Below are 23,479 nucleotides of genomic sequence, written 5' to 3'. Positions count from 1 at the left end.
TGTTTTTAATATTAGGGTTAATCGAACATTAACAGCTATATATATATTTTTATTATTGTCTTAATGGTTTGATAGTCAAAGTGAATGGATTGATATTGTTTAAATAATTTAAAAAATGATATATTTCATACTTAAGATATTTTGCTACGTTTTATATAATTACGTTCAACAATTATTTGACTTATATACTGCAAACAATGCAAAGCAGTAACGTATCCTTACTCTCGTACACAATATAACTGCAAGGAAACGGGTCAGGTTAACTAAGAAACTAAACACCATTCGTATACTTTCACACCCATGTTATGGGTGTTGTTTGCAGCTATGTTTAAGACAAAAGAATGAAGGGTGTGATACCGAATGAGGGAAAATGAGTGCAACGTGCAAAAAAGAACAAAACACGAGTGCGCGCAAAAGTGCACGCGCAGTCTGCTTGAACTGTTTTGACGGAGTAAGAGATCGCAAACTGAGGTCATATAATTAAAGTAATTGTTGATAACAAGGGCTATATGAATGTTTTAAATATTATAAAAACAGAAATAAAGAAGGAAATTAATGTATTAAAACAAAACGTGCTGATGAATGGAGGTAAATGTAAACGAGAAGAAGAAACGAACACGAGTTTAAATAAAGCGTTGTTTTTGTGTAAAGCCATATAATGGGCTAGGCATGCTCTGTGCATTGCGGAAATCGTACCCCAGATTTTAGCGTTTAAAATTTATAAACCTGCCGCTGACCCCCCAGATAACTACGACTGGAAAGTTTCTTTGCATATATTCACATTGTTTGTCTTTCCGGATTCCTAGATTTACGTATACGAAACAACTTAAACTTAGCATCTAGTTTTAATAAAAAATGAACATGGTGAAGCGTTAAACAGGTACACGTTAGAGACATATCAAAGTTTTACATTATTTGAACTTTTCAAGACACAATATTCGGTGAGGTTTAATTCACATTACAAGGTAACTGACTAGTACAACTGACGAGTACTAATAGAAACTTTTGCAGAGCTCAAGGTATTAACAAAAGAAAAGCTCTATTAAGTTTAACACTTATCACATTGTTGAAGTTAGACGATTTTTGTTCACTTTTTACTGGGTTACGGTTGTTATTTCTGAGGCTTTGTACCGGTAAATTAAATAAGAACTATATTATTTAGATTTTGATCTATATATATGTTTAAAAAACGAAGGACGTTTTACAAGCTTGAGCTATGACGCGCTGGTCAACATTTTTGAGGAACGTGTGAGAATGTTCCTACCCTAAAGATAATAACATGTAATTGAGTCGAGCGCGAGTTTTAAACACGACCAAATATTTCACCTGTTTCTAGGAAATTAGAACACAGTATTTTATTTACTATTCTGCTGATTTTCAGTCAGCCTATTTACTATATATAGTGGTCACACTATACTTACCACTTTAGAGCTAGCCACAGAGACTAAACTACTACAAGTTGTTTAAAAACTAGGATTAGGCCTCAAATAAGACATTCGAACATTTAACGTAGGTTCAGAGTCATGGGAAGAATGGAAGCCGACCAATCACAGCTTGGCTATAACTGACTCTCAAGTGTCATCAATTGAATGTGGAACTGCTTTGAAACCAAGTTAATTAACAATGTATTTGTGATATTAAAAAATTGTATACTTTTCGTATTTTTTTCATATATCTCTTTCCATTTTCTTCGAGGTTTTATTTGTTCATTTATTTGTAGTTAAGCCCTAAGCTGCACAATGCCCAACCCGGTTTCTAGCGTTATAAGGCTGCAGTCATACCGCTATGTCACTAGGAGGCTCTTCACGATTTAAAGCTGGTTATTCTTTTAAAGTAAATTACTTTATTAGTTTATTATTTATTCCACGACAGAAATGAATTCGCGGTTCGTTGCAGCAAAACGCGGTTTGCATTTACAGTAATTGTCTAAGTTATAAGGGTGGCAGTCAAATTTTACTATTCGAACACACCGGGCCAAAACTTATTATTAGCTACTTTTATTAACTACTTTCCTTCTAGTCTATCAACTCCTTTCTGTAGTATCCAAAATAAACAAACCTATTCGGTATCGTTAAGAAGTCAGAATACCACCTGATCATTCTGTTAAATCACACGCTCTGACGTTTGGAAGGGTAATCCGTTAGGCTAAATACTACATGTTTTTGTCGTTGAATACCTGTCTTACATTTATGTAAGTCTAATTAGGTGGTGATCTGCCATGGTCTGTTCACAGGAGCATTATAATGTCACAGCCAATTCCACTATTTCTTTGGTAAGTAGCCCAAAGGTTGGCGGCGGGTGTTGTTGTCTTAGTTACATTTCTTCTAGTCTTTTACTCCTAATTTAAAAACAGCTATCTGGAGAGGATATGGGCTCCGCCAGTTGGCCTCGGCACTAAATATATATATATATATGTGTGTGTGGTCTAGATTTTTAAAACCATTTTAATTTTCGAGTGTGTTTTTTTTAAGAGCATAAGAAAGCGAGCCGAAATTTAATGATCCACTCAGTTTTATTTTGGCTAGCTACGAACCAGTTGTATGGAATGGTTTTGTTAAATTATTACAGCTAACTAGTTGATTCGAAATAAGAACGAATGGTCTCGAATCGGTTTAATTTTGCTTAACTAAGCGATAAGTCTTAGGGCTTATAACGCTAAAATGGGATTTCGATACTCATGGTGAGCATAGTACATATAACCCCTTGTGTTCACCAATAAACAAACACAAGTTTCTGCAAGTTTTTATTTCTGATGACATATTATGTTTGTTAAACCAACACTTCACTTGTTTGGCATGTGAGACTAGATATGCACACTTCACTTCGAGGTTGAATTTCGTATTGAAAACCACTCGTTCTTGAGATTGTTGAAATGAAAGATAAGTGTATTCAATAGATTTGGCGCTTACTGCACACTTACACTGTAAAACGAGGAATATTCCACCATTACAGAAAATAGAGACAAGATTTTTTTATTCTTTTCGTGGCCTTGTACTCTGGGCGCTTTAGTCGCAATCTGCGGGTCACAAGTTTGTATTCAATCACTGAACATGCTCGAACATTACAAACCATTTAACTTCAGCAAATTAACTTCGGACGTTAATATTTCTATGAAGACATTGTATAACTTTAGCTATGAAAACTCAATTGTGATCAGAAGAGCCAGCTAGCTCCCCGTTGAGTGAAGTGTACCTGTGTATTAATTCAGAATTAATTTGCTAATTGTAAACTGTCGATAAAATATTCAGTTTCAGACCAGATACAAGACTCAGTACTGTTTGTAATACTTTTGTACATAAATCATTATTCGCAATAACCGTTATTATAAATTGTATTATTGTTGGTATATTAAAATATATTTGTATTAAGAAAGAAAACTTTGTGTATTTATCTTGTTAGCAAATATCATAAATTTGATACATATTGACATTTAATTAATTTATAAGTTAACATTTAACCCAGTTTCATGTTATTTTAAATCATAATACCAAACATAATAAATTAGAGGTTCGTCCGAGATAAATTATAATGCATAACACCTCGTCTTCATTTTGTCTTCTTCTGAAAAAGATATATACGATTGTCTAAGGTATGTGAAGTTAGAAAGGTGTATTTTTCACAAGCAGTAATGCGACCTTTGGAGTTAATCACCTCCCTTGTATTTCATTAGGTAAGGACTATTCACCAGGACTTCTAGCAGTCCTATAAAATGTGTTAAGTTGATTTTGTATTTTTTAAGGCATTAAAAATCTTAAACTCACGTGTTTTGGCTTTTGAGGTCTTAAAAAATTCTTAAATTTAATTTTTGTTGGTATTGATGCTATACTTTTCGTAACTTTGGTTTGTTCCACGCTGCACCTATGATTAAGAACCTTACAGTACGTTCCATTCGTTCCCTCTATGCCTATGCGAAACTAGGAGCACAAAATCGAGTTTTGCTTGTTTTGATAAACGTACGCAGTGCTTCTTATGCAAATGGAGGGACTAGGCCTATCGTGCTTAATACATATCCAGCTTGATGTGTTGTTGTATAAGTCTTGAAATTTCAATGGAAGAAGATGAAGCAAAATTCAACATAATAAATAAGTAAATTCTCAATTATGAAGTATTTTTATTAATATTTCTCTTGTAATATTGTGGGATCCAATAAATAGCATACAAATACATGTCTATAGGTTTTTAATTTGTCTTTAGCCTGGTCTTAAAAGTTCTAAAAAGGTCTTAAATTTAATTATATCAAACTGCTCGGAATCTTGTTTCTCTGGGTAAGTCGGACATTCAACAATTGAAGTAGCTAACGTGAGTCTTATTCAGTTTTGTGTACGATCTCAGTTGAGATCTCAGGAGGATATAGAATGTGATAAAATACAGTTTAGATTTTTAAGACCATCAAGTTAGCATTAATTCTGAAGTAGAAGCAACTGTACATTGTGACAAGCTAGGTATGCATTTTCACTTTATTTACCTTAAACTTCGATTGTTAACTTTCTCAACACTTCAGTTAGTCCAAGAACACAGAATTATTTCATGGTAAATATCTTTTCGAACTTTCCGTTATTCACGGACCTCTCTTGTCACTTTGAGTGGAATCAATCTTACTTGAAAGTACCACACGTACACCGTCTTCTTTTTTTATCTCCATTTAATGTATGTGTCCAGCCGTAATTTAAAACATGACCAAGGAAAAAACAAATTGATTCTCAAGGTTTTCTAATTGTTGTCAATTTCAAAAAGAAGTGTTCAGCAAAATAAGAGAAGATAGTTTGATACAAGTAACAAAATGAGCGCGGAAAGAGATATTCAGAATATTTTTACAAGTTCTGTACCATTCTGTCAAAAGAAAGATTGTAAATACTCTACTGTTTCATCAAGAGAAAGGTATTGTAATAAACAGAAACAAAGACCACTGATAACGATAAACTGATTTCGCCAAATCTTTGTGTTGTTTTGAATAGCTATAAGAAACTGGGTTTTCGGGTTAGACTTGTTGTTCCAGATAATTCTGTTGGCTGTGAGTCAGTGCCACAAAGTTGTTTTTGTGATAAGTTTACTGTCTTGTAAATACAAGAAGACAACTTGTATGAAAATTTTCCTTCAAGTACAATAAACCAATAACCTCATACATGGTTACATCTTTTCAAACTTGCTCATCAGCTCTTTCTGTGTGTTTTCCTTTTATTTTTTTGCTGACATACGTTTGTATTATCATTTCTTTACCCATTTCAAAGATTCAGTATGTGTTTCTAAGTTTATGATTAGTGCGCAAATAGTATTAACCTTTCTTACGATTGGGGAGAATAATTGTTGGTGGTGTTTGTTTTTGTTTTGTTTGTTGTACATCGCAAAATGCTCTACTTGCTGCAAGTATCGAAATCCAATTTTTAATGTCGTAAAATCATTGAAATTACCACTAAGAAACGGGTGGGGGCAGAAATTTGGAGGAAAAGTTCGTTTTCATCTTGGAGTTAATATTGTATGTTCTAATAAGATTCACTTGAAGGCCTCATCACAAAAACACTCCTCATTCCGGACGCAAAACTAGTGCAGGAATGGTAATCCGTGTATTTGGGTTTTTGTCAGTTCTATTTTTGGAAATTTTTGAAATAATAAAAATAAAAAGTAGGTTGAAGAAAAATGAAATATGTGTGTGTGTACTACACTCGTTTTCAGGAAACCTACAAACATTGAGAAATAAAATAATTGAAATAAAAGATTGACAACATCAAAGACAACATTAATGACGTTGTTTGTCGGTAAGTTTGTGGATATCAAGCTTTGTTTTGTCTGTTTCTGAAGATATGGCACTTGAACTTAGCAGATTTCCGGACAGACCGAGATACTTGTAAAGTAATTCGTAGTACGGGCCGGGCATGGCCAGGTGGTTAGGGAATCCTCATCACACCAAACATGCTTGTCCTTTCAGCCGTGGGAGCGTTGTAATGTGACCGTCATTCCCATCATTTATTACTAAAAAGAGTGGCCCAAGAGTTAGCGGTGTGTGGTGGTAACTAGCTGCCTTCTCCCTAGTCTTACACTGCTAAATTAGGGACGGCTGGCGAAGAAAGTCCTCGTGTAGCTTTGCACGAAATTCAAAACAAGCAAGTCGTAGCACGCATAACCTTCAACCGCAGAAGCACCAGCAACTAGGTCTATCACTTTGACTTCAAATAATGCGATTTGAAATATGGAAGTACAAAGACAAGAGTAGTGTTTAACAGCGGTCTGTTGTGCGACACAAACACAACACGGTTTTACCAACTAATTCTAAACCTGCTACAGTGGTCAACAACCTTTTCTATATGGGCCTTTCAAAGCAAGTTCACTATGTTTCGGAATAAGTTCTTTCAAGTTCCAATCCAACGCAAACATTTTTTTTTTTATTTGTGCTAAAATCAAGTGTACTGGTGATTCGAAACTACATTTTGGTATTACTGAGGATCGTTTAGAAGCTTTTGTTTGTTTGTTTTGAATTTCGCGCAAAGCTACACGAAAGTTATCAGCGTTAGTCGTTCCTAATTTAGCAGTGTAAGACTAGATGGAAGGCAGCTAGTCATCACCACCTACCGTCAACTCTTGGGCTACTCTTTAACCAACGAATAGTAGGATTGACCGTTAAATTATAACGCCCCCACGGGTGAAAGGGACAACATGTTATGTTTGGTGTAAAAGAGGTTCGAACCCGGACCCTCAGATCCGTTTAGAAACAATTATAAAATAATAATTAGAACATGAATCAATATATAAAATTTTAACGTGTGGGAAAAGTATAGATAAAGTTCTGAATCAACTATGTTAGAAATAAAGTCACAACAATTATTACAGAATAATTATGAAAATAAAATGCAAAAACTAGCTTAACGGTTTGTGTGTCGTTGAGCACAGAGCAACACAAAGTGCTGTCTCTGATCTGCACACCACGAGTATCGAAACCCAGTTTCTAGCAGTAAGAGTCTGCAGACGCTACTTCTGTGCCACTGGGGGGGGCCTCAGCGGTAAAAATAAAATCTACTTAAGAAGAATGGATATGTAGAAGCACGTGGATTTAAACAATGGTGCGAGAAGTACAGCATGTTAAGGGTTAACAACTTATACATAAAAAATAAAGAACATTAGAACACTCTTAAGAGTTAACAGATGACTCTGAGACAATACTGAGAGGAATTAGAACAGAATAACAGTCAATGAGCAGTTCTGAAACGATACTGGGTGACGTCAGAACACTGTAACAGTTAACAGGTATTCGTGAAACAGTACTGGGAGAATTTAAACACTGAGTCGATAAGCAGTACAATACTGGGAGAATTTAGAACTGGAAACGTCAGCAGAAGGTTTTGATGAAACATACGGCGTAATGAGAACACTGTAAAAGTTTACAGGTAATTCTGAAGCAATGATAGAATAAATAGAACACTAAAAATAAAGTGGTTGTTCAAAAACATTGATATGAAAAAGTAGAAAAATTTAAGACCGAGTTAAAATGGGTGATCTCTCGGATTTAGAGATTAGTTTCACAGCCATTTTATTTTTCATTATATTAGGTCGATTTCAAACGGAAATGACACTTGATGCCACGCGCAGCACTTTGATTGTGTGATAGAACCATCTCATTTTCGCTATTTTGTTACAGCCTACTTCCCAAACTCTGACCGCTCTTATTAAGTAGACCTATGTGACGAATGACAAACTCACACACTGTCCATGACGAAATACACACGTATATATTAAAATTAACTAATTAATAATGATCAGCTCCTTTATCAAAAATACACTGAGTTGCATTGGAGGAAAACGTACCAACAGAGACATTATAAGATATTTTAGTTTTTAGAAGCCTAATCAATAGGCCCTCTAGTGCTGTGCTTCCGAAAGAGATTTGTCGCGGAATTTTTGCAATTATTAAGTGCCCAGCATGGCTAGGTGGTTAAGGCGCTCACTCGTAATCTAAGAGTCGTGGGTTGGCATCCCCATCGCACCAAACGCTGTGAGGGCATTATAATGTAACCATCAATCCCACTATTTGTTAGTAAAAGAGTAGCCTAAGAGTTGGTGGTGGGTGGTGATGACTAGCTGCCTTCCCTCCAGTCTTATACTGCTAATTAGAGACAGCTAATTTTATATTACTTAATAATTATTAATATTATAATATTAATATTATTAAGTAATATAAACTTATTATCAGGTCAATATCTTTTAAGATTACAAATTTGTTTTATTTTTCTCCCTTGTACATAGTATAACAATGATTTCTGCCTGTTTTAGTCAGGGGGTGGGGGATCCCTCTAGGCCTACCATAAGGACTAATTTGCAGGGGATGCCTTTAGGCCTGCCATAAGGACTAATTTACAGGGGATGCCTCTAGGCCTGCCATAAGGACTAATTTACAGGGGATGCCTCTAGACCTGCTATAAGGACTAATTTACATGCGACGTATAAAATTTGGGACAATAAGTGTGCCGCGAGATGAAAAACGTTTGAGAATTACTGGTATAATGATTCATCATTAAGTTTGTTTTGTCTTGAAACAAAAGCCACAGTGAGCTAGCTGCTGTGTCCCGTGTCCACGACGGCGAATCAAACCTCGGATTTTAGCATTCCAAATCCAAAAGCTTACCGCTGTCCCCCAGGAGGATTCTCGCAGGTACGTCTGAAGGCTCACAATGCTAAAAACTAGATTTTGTTACTCGTGGTGGGCACAGTACTGATATTCCTCTGTGCCGCTTTGTGCTTTGTTACAAAGCAAACAAAAAGTCAAGCAATGTAACATACCAGATTTAGAGACCGTGTTTAAAAAAGACGTTTAACAGAGAGACTCTGACCTATCGTTCCATTCATAACAGGAAGCGTATTAAAGACAGACACTGTATACTACAAGACAAACTCTGTGAAAATAAGCTGTTCTGGGTTATTAAAAAAAGTTCTTTCTCTGCCCCAAATGGAAGTTATTTTATTTTTAAAAATTAAAGCTCTTTTATTACGTGTCATCATTTTTAGCACAGTAAGTTTATACGCTAAGTGGTTTTCAGGGGGAGGGTCGTATTTACAATGGCGGATCCAGTAAACAGTTCAGGAGAGTTCGAACCACCCATTCTGAAAGCAGCGTCCTCTTTTCAAATACATTTAAGAACATAATGACGATCCTAATCCTTGTGGAATATATTCATCAAATGTTTGTTTGGAATTAAGCACAAAACTATACAATGGGATATCAATGCTGTGAACACTGCTGGTATCGAAACCCGGTTTCAAGCAATGTAAATTCATAGACACACTGCTGTCCCGATGTCGGGTGTCGTCAAATGATAAACGTGCCCTCTTTCTCGAAATCCTAGATCTGTCACCCTTTAGATGTAAATTACTAATGTTTTCAGAATTTGAAGTTTGTTACAGGAGGTGTTTAAGCAGCGTACTGTGAGAATATCATGGCCGATAAGACATTCTCAGTTATCTGTGACGTCTACATGCACGTGCCATATTCACACGTGTGGGGTCAGTGCTCTACTCTTCTTCGAACGTTAACTCACCGTATGGGAGCCATTACTTGCGTTCCTTTAAACGGAGAAAAAAACCTGAAAAATCACGGTTATCTGTGAATTGAATAAATAATAATAATTGTATAAACAGGGAAGACATTTTAGAAAAACACCAGGTTGTGCTACAACAAGCATAAAGTAGGTCTTAACTTTGGAGACTTGACGGATTTGATGTATGGTTTACACGTAAAGATGTAATTAACAAAAACTTGTGTCCCACAGTTAATACAAATTAAGATATGTCCTTTTATTTTTGTTAAGAAACGGCTGCATTTATTTTGAATTCCACATGGTGGATCAGCGGTGAGTTTAGGACTTCAATCGTTAATATCCGTAATTTGTTTGTTATTAAGCTTAAAGCTACGCAGAGGATTCTTCGTGTTCTGCTCACCACGGGTATCGAAATTCGGTTTCTGCAGATATACCATTGTGCCACTAGGGGGCCGGCTGAGTATCCGTAAGGGGCATAGCACGGATAGTACTAACATAGTTTTGCACTATAAAACAACTTAAAGAAATAATTTCATTTTTCATACCGAAATAATAGCAGTAAGTCTTACTGTAAATATTTTGTACAAACAAGGAATGTTGAAACTTAATTAAAACAGTATAAGCAATCACTTATTTCAAAGTAATAACTTGAACGTAAACTTTTTGTCAATTATTTAAAATTATAATAAAGTTACTTCACAAATAACATTTACAGTTTATTTTCCATCCACTAAAAATTACAGATTTTGGGTTGATCCCACCCTTGGATGCTCTACATCTCAGTGACCATGAGAAAAGCATGGTTATTTCATAAACAGTCCAGCAACCTTTATACTTTGAACTTGAATTCCTGTAGAATATTTAACTTTGTCTAAAGCTAACCTTACAAGATTGTTTGAGGTTGACTCAATAGGCTAGGAATAGTAATAGGTCATAGTTCATAAGGTTTACATACAAATTTTGGTTGAGATTGACGTTCGGAGGAATTAGCGTTTAAACAAACACACATACATACATTGAATGTAACGAACAATTTAAAACCTTTAACTAAGAAATGGATTTATTTATAACCAGTAACCACGTGTGTTTCTGGGATGGTAATAGCTACAAAGCTATACTAGGGCTGTCTACGTTAGCCGCCCACCCACCGCCAATTCTTGAGCTACTCTGTTACCTGAGAATAGTGGGAGTGGCCGTCATATTATAACATACCCATGGCTGAAAAGGCAATCATGTTTGATGTGACGGGAATTCTAACCCGCGACCCGTAGATTGCGAGTCGGGCGCCCTCTAACCACCAGGCCACTTTTGTTTTTTCATTCTTACTTGTTTACGCTTGCTTACAGACACAGACAGGCTGAGTGTAACCAAATGGTTATCATGCCCAGACTAAAATCGAGAATTTAAGGTTCATGCCCCATACTTTAAAGTCGTGGGTGCGTTATAAGAGTGATGATCAAATCTCACTATTCGTCCAAAGAAGTCAAGCTCAAGAGGTGGCGTTGCGCAAGATTAAATGACTTTCTGTCTAGTCTGTTAAATCAAAATTATAGATAGCAAAGAGTACATAACCGTTGGTCTGAGAATAACCAAAATAACCGTCTTTTAGCTCTGCACTCTTTATGATAAACACGAATATTAATTCTTTAATGTTCTGTGTTCCAGGTTTTATGTACAATAAAATATTTCAAATCACTAGTAATAGAGAAAAAACTATCCACACAAATATCGTTTTTCTTTAACGCTCCATCTAATTCACTTAAACGGATATGTGCAAGTACCTTCCCTTTTAAAATTTATACAATAAATCAATGTTTCAGTTAATTTGGAAAGTAGAAAGACATTTATTAATATTTTATTTGTCTGATTTATCACAAATTAAACTATATATGCTCTGCTCACCCTAAGGAATCGAAATTTGGATTTTAGTGTCGTAAGTTCGTAAACTTACGGTTGATCCACTGGGGTTGGTGTACTAAGCCACAGTAATATAAAGATAAACGATAGATAATTTTTAATGTATGAAAATCTTTAACATTATTAGTTGCATAAGTAGTCATGTTAAAAAGAAAGATACCTTGTTGTTGAGCCACGTTGCAAATAAAATGCTGCATAAAACAAATGACTGTTCTTTGAGATATTTTGGGATATGATAGAAGTCGTAAAACACTGCCATCTAGTATACGTTACAGAAAGCTAAAATTTAAAAAATATATGTATATTTTAAATTATGATACTAATATCGGCATTTTCATTATTTACTGATATGACAATACTAGAAACAATACAACTGTGTTGAATTAGGTCTTCCGGTTTATGTTAGTAAATTCATCTGGACATTTGAAACCTACCTGTGTTAATAACAATGTGTTCCCGAATTTAGGACTGTACTACAAGCAACGATATGGACTGACAATTGGAAAATCTAGTATTTCCGAAACAATCCAATCTTTTTCTTTAATATCTTATGACTGAATTATTTCCATTTACAACGCGTTTACTCCAAGGACGGATTAAGGTGTAGAGGTCGCCTAGGTCAAAGTAATATTTGGAAATAGTTTGGTTTGTTTTGGAATTTCGCACAAAGCTACTGGAGGGCTATCTACGCTAGCCGTCCCTAATTTAGCAGTGTAAGAGTAGAGGGAAGGCAGCTAGTCATCACCACCAACCGCCAACTATAGGGTTACTCTTTTACCAACGAATAGTGGGATTGACCGTCACACTATATAACGCCCCTGCGGCTGAAAGGACAGGCATGTTTAATGCGACGGGGATTCAACCCCCGACCCTCGGATTACGATACGAGTGCCGTAACCACCTGGCTATGCTGTGGCAGTTGAGAATAATAACTGTTTGTTTGTTTGTAGTTAACCACAAAACTCTGCCCTTGACAGGTCTCGAAGCCCGGTTTCTAGCAGCATGATTTCGCAGAAAAATAGAAATTAAAAAGTGCTATATATATAGAAAACTCTGACCACCCCATAAACTGGAAACAGCGACTTAGTGAAGTGGGTGCCCGGTGCCCCTCTCTCCAATATTCTATTTTTCAGTAGAAATCTAACTTTTCTCTGAGATATGTCGGCAAACATATTTATGTTTTCCTTTGATATATATATATATATAGGGGAAAAGTTTCTTTATGCCACAAATGACAAAAAATTCGGTAAAAGGAGATAAAATTCCTAAATGGATTATTTGAATTTAATATTTAGTACATAGTATTGAGCCCAAATCTCTAAAGAAAGTTAATTTTTCTAATACAATATTTTGTTACTAGATGGTAGCACATTATTTATGATCGGTGTTTATGGCGATTTAGAAAATATACACGATATTCTAGGATGATTTTACTTTTAAATTCTACTATATTCGCTCAAAAACAGTTAATCATTTTTTTTAGTGTTAAGTTCTCTAAGGGAATAATTTCAAATTGTTCTGTTTTTAATAAAATATTTGTACTGTTGTTTACCCAAATAAGCATATATTCAAAGTAACAGAAAATAATAACATTTATTAGCGTTAATTTTAGAATACGTATTTTATCAGAATCTTCAAACGTAAGGTTTACTTTGTGTGCTTGTGTTATTGTTTTTTTACGTTGTATTTGATAAGCATTGTTTTCCAGGCAAGTGGAACAGTCAGAAGTTCAATAAATGAACTGAGTATTAAAATCAGAAGGGAGCATTTCCAGATGTTCCACAGAAGAGTGCACCAAGTGATCCAGGTTTCCGACGTGATTGTTTTCTTGGAATAGTAATAGTAAGGACACCAAATGATCCAGGTTTCTCGAGTGATTGTTTTCTTGGAATAGTAAGGCTGCCAAATTATCCAGATTCCAGTGTAATTACTTTCTTGGATTAATGAGTCCTTAAGATAAGCTGTGGTTTACAGTGTGAATATTTTATTTTAACAGAATATTATTGCCGGTAAAATGGCATTTTCTGTCAGATCATTCAGCTAGGCCTACTAATTGGAGGCTTGAAGAATACCAACCTACAAAACGATAGGCCTGGCATAGCCAGATGGTTAAGGCACTCGACTCGTAACCTGAGGGTCGCGGGTTCAAATCCCCGTTACACCAAACATGCTCAGCTTATAATGAGGCGGTCAATCCATTATTCGTTGGTAAAAGTGTAGCCCAAGAGTTGGCGGTGGGTGATGATGACTAACTGCCTTCCCTCTAATCTTACACTGCTAAATTAGGTACGGCTAGCGCAGATAGCCCTCGTGTAGCTTTGTGCGAAATTCAAAACAAACAAAAGGATAATGTTCTTCCGATTTGTAGTGAAGTCGTGACAAGATTTTTACACAATCACTCAGGGTAAGTGTCCAACTTGTTGAACTTGTAAGCAAATCAAGACTTTATTACACAGTGTATTTCTGCCTGTAAGTTAGTATCAACCATAACCTAAAAGTAGAAGTTACTGTTTAAATTAAAACAATATATATTCTATCTAAACCATGTAATCAAGCACAAAAACACGCTGCCACGAAGTTTAGAGCTGCAAATAGTTGTTTAAAATCTTGACTATTCTGAAAATCGTAAATATCCTCTGTAACCTCAAAAATCATTACTAGATTTCTTGTGTAAATTCCTCAATAGCAAACATGTTTTTTAATACAAAACAAAACCGTAGTTATGCATGAAATAGCCTTTTTTGGCCAGATGGTTATGGTGCTTGACTGAAGGTTGTAGGTTCGAATCCCCGTCATACCTAACATGCTCTCCTTTTCAGATGTGGGGACGTTATAATGTAACGGTCAATCTCACTATTCGTTAGTAAAAGAGTAGCCCAAGAGTTGTTGGCGGGTGGTGATGACTAGCTGCCTTCTCTATAGTTTTACACTGCTAAATTAAGGCCGGCTAGCACAGATAGCTCTCATGTAACTTTGCGCAAAATTCAAAACAAACACATGAAATGCACCTTCCTTATAGGATCTGTGTCCACTTTATTTAAGTTCTAGAACGCAGTTGCTCATGATCCCTACCCGATTCATTGCTAAGATATACATCTTTTTATTGCTGAACGTCACTTGACATTTTCCCCGTAAGAGAAGCCTGTTAGATGTCAATTAGCGAACGTACATTTTTGCATGCTTTTAAAAAAAAAAATTAAAATACTACTTGATCGAAATACAGCGTTCAAACTGAGAACACTGAAAAGCATCTAACAGTTTTGGGAGAAATGATTACGTATTAACAAAGGGGACAAGAGACACCTAGTTTCATCCTGTACTACAATACCAAATGATCCAGAATTTTGGATGCAAGTTTGCATGTGATTCGTGTTTGTTTTGTTTTTTGTAGTAGGGGAGAGTCACCACATGATCCAGATTCTTGGATTAGTGAGGCCATGAAATTATTGAACTTTCTAGTGTGATTCTTTTCTTTTAATGTTCTGAAGACTTACAATGCTATAAACAGGGTTTCGATACCCGCAGTGGGCAGAGTGCAGATAATCTATTATGTATGTTTGTGCTTAACTTAAACATTGTTAATGTACCTTGTCTCAAGAAGACTTGTCTAATAACCCCTTGTTTCAAGAATGTTTAATGTTGTGTAGATTAGCAGTTAATACAGTTAATAATATGGTGTGTTAAAATTTGCTTATCTATCACAACGTATTATTATTTAGTGATAGGAAATTATTAATTTATTGTAAAGTTCTTTTGAATTCTGTAACCACAAAGCTACACAACGAACTATCGTGCTGTATCCATAGCAACTATTGAAACCCCGTATTTTAGAGCTCTAAGCCTTCAGACTTATCCTACAACTTTGCCATTCAGCCCAACAGAATTACTACAGAAAAGTGAGATCTATATCAACTTTGTCAGCCGATGCCACTTGAACAAACAGCCATATATTTATGGTTGTTCCTTCCCAATATCATAGTTCTTTGAAATACCGAGATAAATACCTGCACATGGGCAAGTTCAGAGTACAATTTATCTCAGTGACGTATAGCGAAAAAAAACTGGTATACGAAATAACAGATAATTTATATCAATATTTTCTAACAAGTTTACAAAAAAATAATTACAAAGTTTCTGTAGATAAGTAAACGTCTCGAACATTTCTTAGTGTTAAACTTTAAGGTTTATAATGCTAAAATTCTGGGTTCTATCCTGTGTAAGTTTGAATTAGCAACAAAAATTAAACGCGTTAAAACTGACGGTACAAAGATACTATCGTATTTTTAAAATATATTATACTGTTATTTTTATTGCAAAATAAATACGCCATGAAAATAGCGTATATCTTGAATTTACATTGCTTACACATACAAAGGGTATTGAACTAAAATAACTATATTAATAGAAGATTTAGGGTGGAAGAAAAATATGTCATCCCGTTCTTGTACTTTCTGAAACAGAAGTTATTTTTCTAATGTTAATCGACGGGATATATTATATATAGGTTATATCTAAAGATATAACCTATATAAAGAAAATTAGAGAGATATCTCGTGAATATGAACACTAGAATTCCCATGTAAGTATGATTAATTAGAACATAATAATAAATGATAATGATGTAGCTTTAAACTGTAACATCTTTTAAACGTTTAAAGAATGAACATACAACTACAATGGATTTCGAAATATATATTAAGTACATTATGTTACGTATTACGATTTCTAGTTGCTAAAAATTTGAATTTACAAGTTAAGTGAATGTCGATATGTATCAGATTTATGATATCTGCCAGCAAGGTTGATAAACACAATTTTCTGTCTTAACACTACTATATATTTTAATATTTAAATAAAATACAATTAATAATAACGGTTATTACAAATAATTATTTATGTAGGAAAGCTTTACAAACTTACAAACAGTTTTAGTGAGTATTCTATCTGGTCTGAAATTGAATATTTTATTGACGGTTTATGATGAACAAATTAATTATAGGTTGACATACAGGTACATTTCACTTGATGGGAAGCTAGCTAGCTGTATTCTAAACTGACCTCACGCCGTTTACAAGCTGATTTTTTACCGCGGAAGATATCTAATGTTCTCTAATATCCTCTAATAGATATCTAATTACTAAATATTATCTATATTAAACTGAAACAAACATAGGTATTAAAATAAATACATAATAGTAAATCCATTACAACTAACAATATAAAGAGCATTAATTTTTTTTTGTCTAGTCATAGGGTTCATATCTTTCCATTTACTGTGTTCTAAACACTTTAGTTAATGTGTTTCGTTCTGTCATAGGGTTCATATCTTTCCATTTACTGTGTTCTAAACACTTTAGTTACTGTGTTTCATTCAGTCATAGGGTTCATATCTTTCCATTTACTGTGTTCTAAACACTTTAGTTAATGTGTTTCATTCAGTCATAGGGTTTGTCCTTAAACAGTTTAGTAAGTTCAATACACATTGTATTTGTTTTATGATAAGAACTTTATCATAGCTGTACAATACTGTGTATCTATACAATACTGTGTATCTATACAATAATGTGTATCTATACAATAATGTATAATCTTTTTTCTGGAAGTCAAAATCCACCGAAAGAATTACGTTTATGACGCGAAATAATTGTTTACTCATAATGAAAACAAAAATGCTTTGGCCTTATCTAAGCTACTACTAGCTCTGTAACACATACAGGCATCAAACACTAGATTTCACTCTTTCTTAAACTTCGCTGTTACCGCAAATACACTCCTTTGTTGTTGTTTTATATTTAACAAGAAAACGAAAATAGTGTTATATTGCCCTGTTTAAGCCTCATTGTGATATCCGGCTAAAATGATCAACCTTAGACCCTAGTTAATAGTGCATTCTATGTACGTTACAGAAGCAATTTAAAACCACTTTATGAATAAACGCAGCAATATGGAAAAGGAAGGGAGAGGTAATACTGATTGTTAAAACCAACTTTTTCGTTCGTATTCTGATTGAACTAAAGGAAGGCTAGTATGGCCTGTTCCACGTTGCACAACGATCATGCCACTGACCCGCCTGGCGTTCATTGGAATAAAAATACTGTATGGTATATACGCACGTTCAGCTTTTGCTAAGTAAAACAAAAGAATGTGTTTCATGTGTTATTGAAAGAGTTTTTCACGCGCAGTGAAATGAGGTCTGACGAATCACTGCTAAATTTGTGCCTGAACTTACTCCACGGTTCACGAACCCTAGTGGACTCGAATAAATCACGCTCTTTTTAAATATGCATAATTTATAATAAAGAACGCTAAACTATATGTATTTTACTCATTCAATTTTAAACATTAATTTTGCTAGAGGGACTGGAGTTCCATCAGAAAAACAGTAGGAGATTTATAATGGACCGTAAACGCGTACTAATTCAGTCGACATTTAGACGGTTCGATGCAATAAATTCTAGCGCGTTAAACGACTTAAGCAAATTAGTATAGACTACGCCATTATCTTTTTTGTTATCAGAATATGACTGCATTATTTTCTTTATGTGTTATTATGACTACATTACCTTCTCTTTTATAACATTATGATTAGATTACTTCAACTTGTGTTGTTAGTACTATATTGCTTTGCTTTGTGTTTTCTTGACTGGATTAATTTCCTTGTGTGTTGTAAGGGTTGCATTACTTCACTTTGTGTTGTCAGAATTGTATTACTGTCCTTTCGAGTTATTGTTGTTTTGGTGTAATGATGACTCTTACTTCGCTTTGTGTTACATTTCAACTTTCCCTTTTGTATTGTTTTAGTGTTATCGCAATTCAGTTAATATCTTTGGTGTTAGAATGACTGAATGAAGTATTGTGTTTCCAAGCCTATATTAATTACACGATGTAACATTTTTTTTTTTTTTTACTTTTTCTTGTTCCTGGGCAGAAAGTGTTATTTCCCAATTGCTTATGCCTAAAGTAAATGGAAAAGACGTATTTTTCTCTTCAAACTTTGCTTTTGTGACCTGGGAGTGTATAACAAAAACATAATGGAAGACTATATTTGAGGGCTGATACGTGAAAGTGATTTACATTACAGTCGCAAATCTCGAAAATCTATTCACTTCTAAACATTTTTGTATAACTTTAGTATAAATACATGTAAAACTTGATTCATATGTTGTTTTATTCAGACCTTATGTAAATGAAAATTTGCCCATTTTTACATAGAAAATATGATAATTTCTAAATTTCATTATCCAGGTCACAAAAACAACGTTTGAAGGGAATAATGCCCATTTTCTGTATTTTTACAACATAAGCAATTAATAAATAACACATACTATCCAGGAACAAAATTTGTGTTTCATAGTGTTATCTTTGTATTACAGTGCCTGCATTTTTTATTTTGTATAAAATATACCTAGTTATTATATTTTGAGAACAAAATATGTATTTTCTTATCCAGTGAAGTATTTATGAGAAAAATATGGAATATTAATAAATATACTATCTCTGCGAAATTCAAGAAAACAAACAAACAAACAATGCATATCTCATAGGATGTGTTAACCGTTATTCCATAGAAATAGTGATAATTACTGCTTGTTACTCGATATTATTCTGTAACATATGTTTAAAGATTCCAAATAATAGAGCTTATTTTCTGTTCATCATAAGAATTATTCTTCTGTATAATAATTGCTTATTCTCATTTGCAACATTCGTTACCCGTGCATTCAAAGATCTCTTTGACGCACGCACATTGCAAGGAGTCCACCTAGCTACAGCGTCTATGACGTCACAGATGCACCAGCCTACTGGCACCACCTGTTGAGCACTTCTGATGTGAAGTATATACGAATCGAACTCGTGTGCCCTGAAAGTTTGTTGACTGTTAACGTAGCGAATTCGTCTTTCAGTAGTTTGATTCTAACTATTTTACATCGAAACGTATCACATATTGTGGCGCACGAATTTCAGCACGATTTCTTTATTATTGGTTTTCTTCTGATCTGTACTAAAGTGCGGATATTCATGGAAACTTTGTCAAGAAAAACTGGTTCGAAATTTGTCCTCTGAAAACAAGGTGAGTAAAAACGACTCATTAAAATCTTGGGCTTAAATTAAACTAGGGATTACGATAAATCTTCCTCTTATGATGAAAGTAGAGAGGAACTTCAGGTTTTTATGTTTTCTTACCAGTTTTCCTAAAAGACCCTAAACTTAAATACCAAGTATCTATATTGCTAAAAGACCCTAACCTTAAATACCAAGTATCTATACCCACCCACCGACCCTCCCCGTAAAATCAAATACACAAGGAAATAATTCACACAACACACAATTTTCAAATCAAACAGTTGTATTGCAAACAATGTGTTGATCCTCGTTATAACGAAAACAATAAGGAAATTCCAATTTAGTATACGCAGGAGTTGTAATTATTAAAAAAAAAAAAAACACGTCTGATCCACTTTAGCGGCCCCCAGTAGCACAGCAACAATTCTAAGGACTTGTAACACTAAAAACTGGGTTTAAATACCTGTGGTATCGAAACTACAAACAAACCTTTTTAACGTAACTTGTAAGTTGTGACGTATATCTCTGGGTTTTTATACTACATTATAAAACAGTGAATTATATTTCTAATGTATTAGTGTTACGTTACCGATATTTTAATGTTATAATATCGTACGTTGTGTAAGGATATTTAATATTTATTTAACCCTTTCAGGACTGCCTGTTAAACTATTAATTATACTTCATCACATAATTTGGATTTTGTGTGCAAAAGCCGTGTAATGTTTTCTAAAGTCTACCAGATTTTATGATTTTTACTTAATATATTAAAAGTTAGTAGTATGTAAACCGTAACGAGTACACATGATTACGACGTTGGTCATACTGACCTAGGCAGTGCTCAAAAGGTGAATCAGCTCTTTGTATGCGTAGTTATTTCATATTTCCCTGTACTATATAATTCATGCGTGTATGGAGTCGTGAAATTGGCAAACAGTTAAAGAAAAAACAACCAAAAAACAAACAAACTAGACGTATACGTTATCTTTACAATTAAAATTTATTTATCGCCATGATTTATATTTTTGAAAATTACCACGAATTCTATTTTAAGCCAACTTTGAGTTGTATTTCCCATGTCTAATCAAAATAATTTACAATATTATGCACACATTGCGTTTTTTATTATTATTTTGACTACTGTTTGCTTTGCTATTAGAATTATCCATTCAATTAAGTAATGCATATATTTTTTCTTTATCTCAAGTAGTTTGTTTTTTTTAATTTTGCGGAAAACCACATAAATGCTATCTGCGCTAGTCGTCCATAATTTAGCAGTATAAGACTAGAGGGAGGATAACTAGTCATCACCACAAACCGCCAACTTTTGGGCTACTCTTTTACTAAAGAATAGTAGGATTGATTGTGACATTATAATGCCCTCACGACTGAAATGGCGAGGATGTTTGGTATGGTTTGTTTTGAATTTCGCGCAGTTACACAGGGCATTCTGCGTTAGCCGTTCCTAATTTAGCAGTGTAAAACCAGAGGGAAGGCAGCTAGTCAACACCACCCACCGCCAACTTTTAGGATACTCTTTTACGAATGGTGGGATTGATAGTAACATTATAACGCCTCCACGGCTAAAACGGCGAGCATATTTGGTGCGACGGGGATTCAAACCCGCGACCCTCAGATTACGACTCGAGTACCTTAACCACGTGGCCATTGCTGGGCCATTTCAAACAGCCTTCAGCCTTTAAAAACAACCACAATCATTTATAAATGTAAATATATTTCAATATGCCGTAAGAATTTTCTGCGGAAATATTAATATCGGGAGTATTTACGTAAAATATTTAAATTTACCCCTTTTATTTATTATTATTAAGTCTCAGGTAAGAACGCGGTAAATGCCACGCGAGAAGAACATTTTCGGAAGTTTTGTGCTATTAATTCAGTACCAACAATTTAGCAGCTTTGGTCACACTTTATTTTTTGTGAGTATCGATAATATTGGCCTGGCATGGTCAGGTGTTTTAAGGCGTTCGACTTGTAATTTAAAGGTCGTGGGTTTGAATCCCAGTCAAACCAAACATGCTCGCCCTTTCAGCCGTGGGGGCGTTATAATGTGTCGATCAATCCCACTATTCGTTGGTAAAAGAGTAGCCCAAGAGTTGGCGGTGGGTGGTGATGACTAGCTGCCTTCCCTCTAGTCTTACACTGCTAAATTAGGGACGGCTAGCACAGATAGCCCTCGAGTAGCTTTGTGCGAAATTCAAAAACAAACAAACAAAGCTAGTGCAGATAGCCCTCATGTAGCTTTGCGCGAAATTCAAACCAAACCACTCGATATATATTCACTAAAACGCCCCCCGCTAGAACAGCGGTAAGCCTACGGATTTACAACGCTAAAATCAAGGGTTCGATTCCCCTCGGTGGGATCAGCAGATAGCCGGATGTGGCTTTGCTAAAAGGTAAACACACAAACACTAAACCAAAAATAGAATTGAAGTATTTTCATTAAATTTAAATTATTATGTGTAAATAGCATACAGATTTTATCAAACATTCTGAAACAATAACTGTGATGCATATAACGTAATTGATAAATAAAGATTGACATTTTTCCTTTTTTGATATTAAGAAAAAGTAATATTTATGTGTCAGATTTTTTTTCTTTCATATCTTTCTCAACAACATATAACGAGAGCACTTGTATTAAACTCACGTTTGAATTTCACGTTTAAAAATATATTAAAAACCTTCCGGCTAAAATGACTGTTACTTTCTTACTATGTGAGTTATTTTTAGTACTTGTACATTAATTTAGTTTTATTAAATTATATGACCTACTTCGTGTTAAAATATTAATTTTTAAAATATCCCCTGAGGTCGCTTTCTCTGCTCAGTTTGCAGTAAATTTCTATTGCTACTAGTACGGTCGTGTGCTTTCTTTAGATCTTGAATTATATTGTGCATAGTATTTTCAGTCTTTATATTATTAATAGGTTACGTAAAAATACGCCTAAATAATTAAAATATTTTAAAAATATGACTAAATTTTCTACTAAGCTTAAGAATTCTACTGAAACTGCTAGGCCTGAAAGGGATGTTACGGGTCGACGAACTTGTGTTCCTCATGGCTCATTTGGCCGGTATCGTAATGGTTTACTGCTGCGAATAGTTGAACTTAATTGAGCCTATGCATCCCAGATTAAATATTAGCGAGTTTTCACAGGATGAGAGAAGTCTTATTGGTAAGCAAAGTCCTGACAATCGGCTACAGATGTTCAGCTGTATTTCTGAGGTCATTGCGCGTTTTTCAAACCACATAGGAAAAACTAGGTCTTCACGCATGCTCATGTACATGTTTCCATTTTCTGCGACGTAGAGTTTGAATAACGTAATTTACCTTTAGATTTTCTACAGTTTTTGTAACTTTCACGAACAGTATTGAAATTCTGTAGATTTAATGAGTATTTTTATTTCTAGTTGTAAGTGATGGATTTATGCCCATTCGTATGATCAATATACTTTCGTTTTTATAAACCCCATAATTTTTTCCTTATAAATTAAATGCATGTAAACGTTAGGTTTGGTCAAGTAAATCAACATATCTCTTGAATAGTGTAATATATGTAATTGCTTCTTAACTGTACATTATGTACTGTGCATTAGTATTACGTATTAATAAATTTTGTTGTAGAAAGTAATATATAATAATGTAATATTTTTGAGAGGAGTATTAAATCTAATAAAAAATGTCAGAAGAGAGTTGTAATTAATATAAATTTGTTTGTGTACATAACGTAAAATAATTTATGATTTAGGCTACTGTAAGCTTCACATACTGATAAGGGTAGTTATAACCAAGAGATCGTTTATCATAATATAGTCAGAAGTTCCATTATAGTGGAACAAATTACCTATGTTAATAGCCGGAACTTTAACAAGTTTTTCTACTAAATGGTCGAATATACATTGAGTGAGTTATATGAATCATAGTTGATGGTACTTCTATAACAAACAAATAT

The 23,479-nt window shown here is 34.4% G+C and overlaps 2 protein-coding genes across 3 annotated transcripts in view; one reads left to right on the top strand and one right to left on the bottom strand.

The window, feature by feature from the left end:
* LOC143244366 (uncharacterized) overlaps nt 1–23,479 on the bottom strand; it is a 39,911-nt gene that overhangs the window by 14,417 nt on the left and 2,015 nt on the right. The window contains exon 1 of one of the 2 annotated variants that reach the window (XM_076488904.1): nt 11,599–11,717. The exons of the other annotated variant lie outside the window; for it this stretch is intronic. Coding sequence (XP_076345019.1) covers nt 11,599–11,697 — 99 coding nt within the window. The 5' untranslated portion in view covers nt 11,698–11,717. Of the gene's footprint in view, nt 1–11,598; nt 11,718–23,479 lie in introns of those variants that run through there. 2 annotated transcript variants of the gene reach the window in all.
* Nucleotides 19,281–23,479, top strand: part of LOC143244365 (uncharacterized) — a 151,092-nt gene continuing 146,893 nt past the window's right edge. Inside the window, exon 1 of the mRNA XM_076488902.1 lies at nt 19,281–19,509. The gene's annotated coding sequence lies outside the window, so the exon portion shown is untranslated. The remainder of the gene's footprint in view (nt 19,510–23,479) is intronic.

Source organism: Tachypleus tridentatus, chromosome 2 (assembly GCF_004210375.1).
Source record: "Tachypleus tridentatus isolate NWPU-2018 chromosome 2, ASM421037v1, whole genome shotgun sequence".
Lineage (NCBI taxonomy): Eukaryota > Metazoa > Arthropoda > Merostomata > Xiphosura > Limulidae > Tachypleus > Tachypleus tridentatus.
This window is presented reverse-complemented; position numbering and strand designations above follow the sequence as displayed.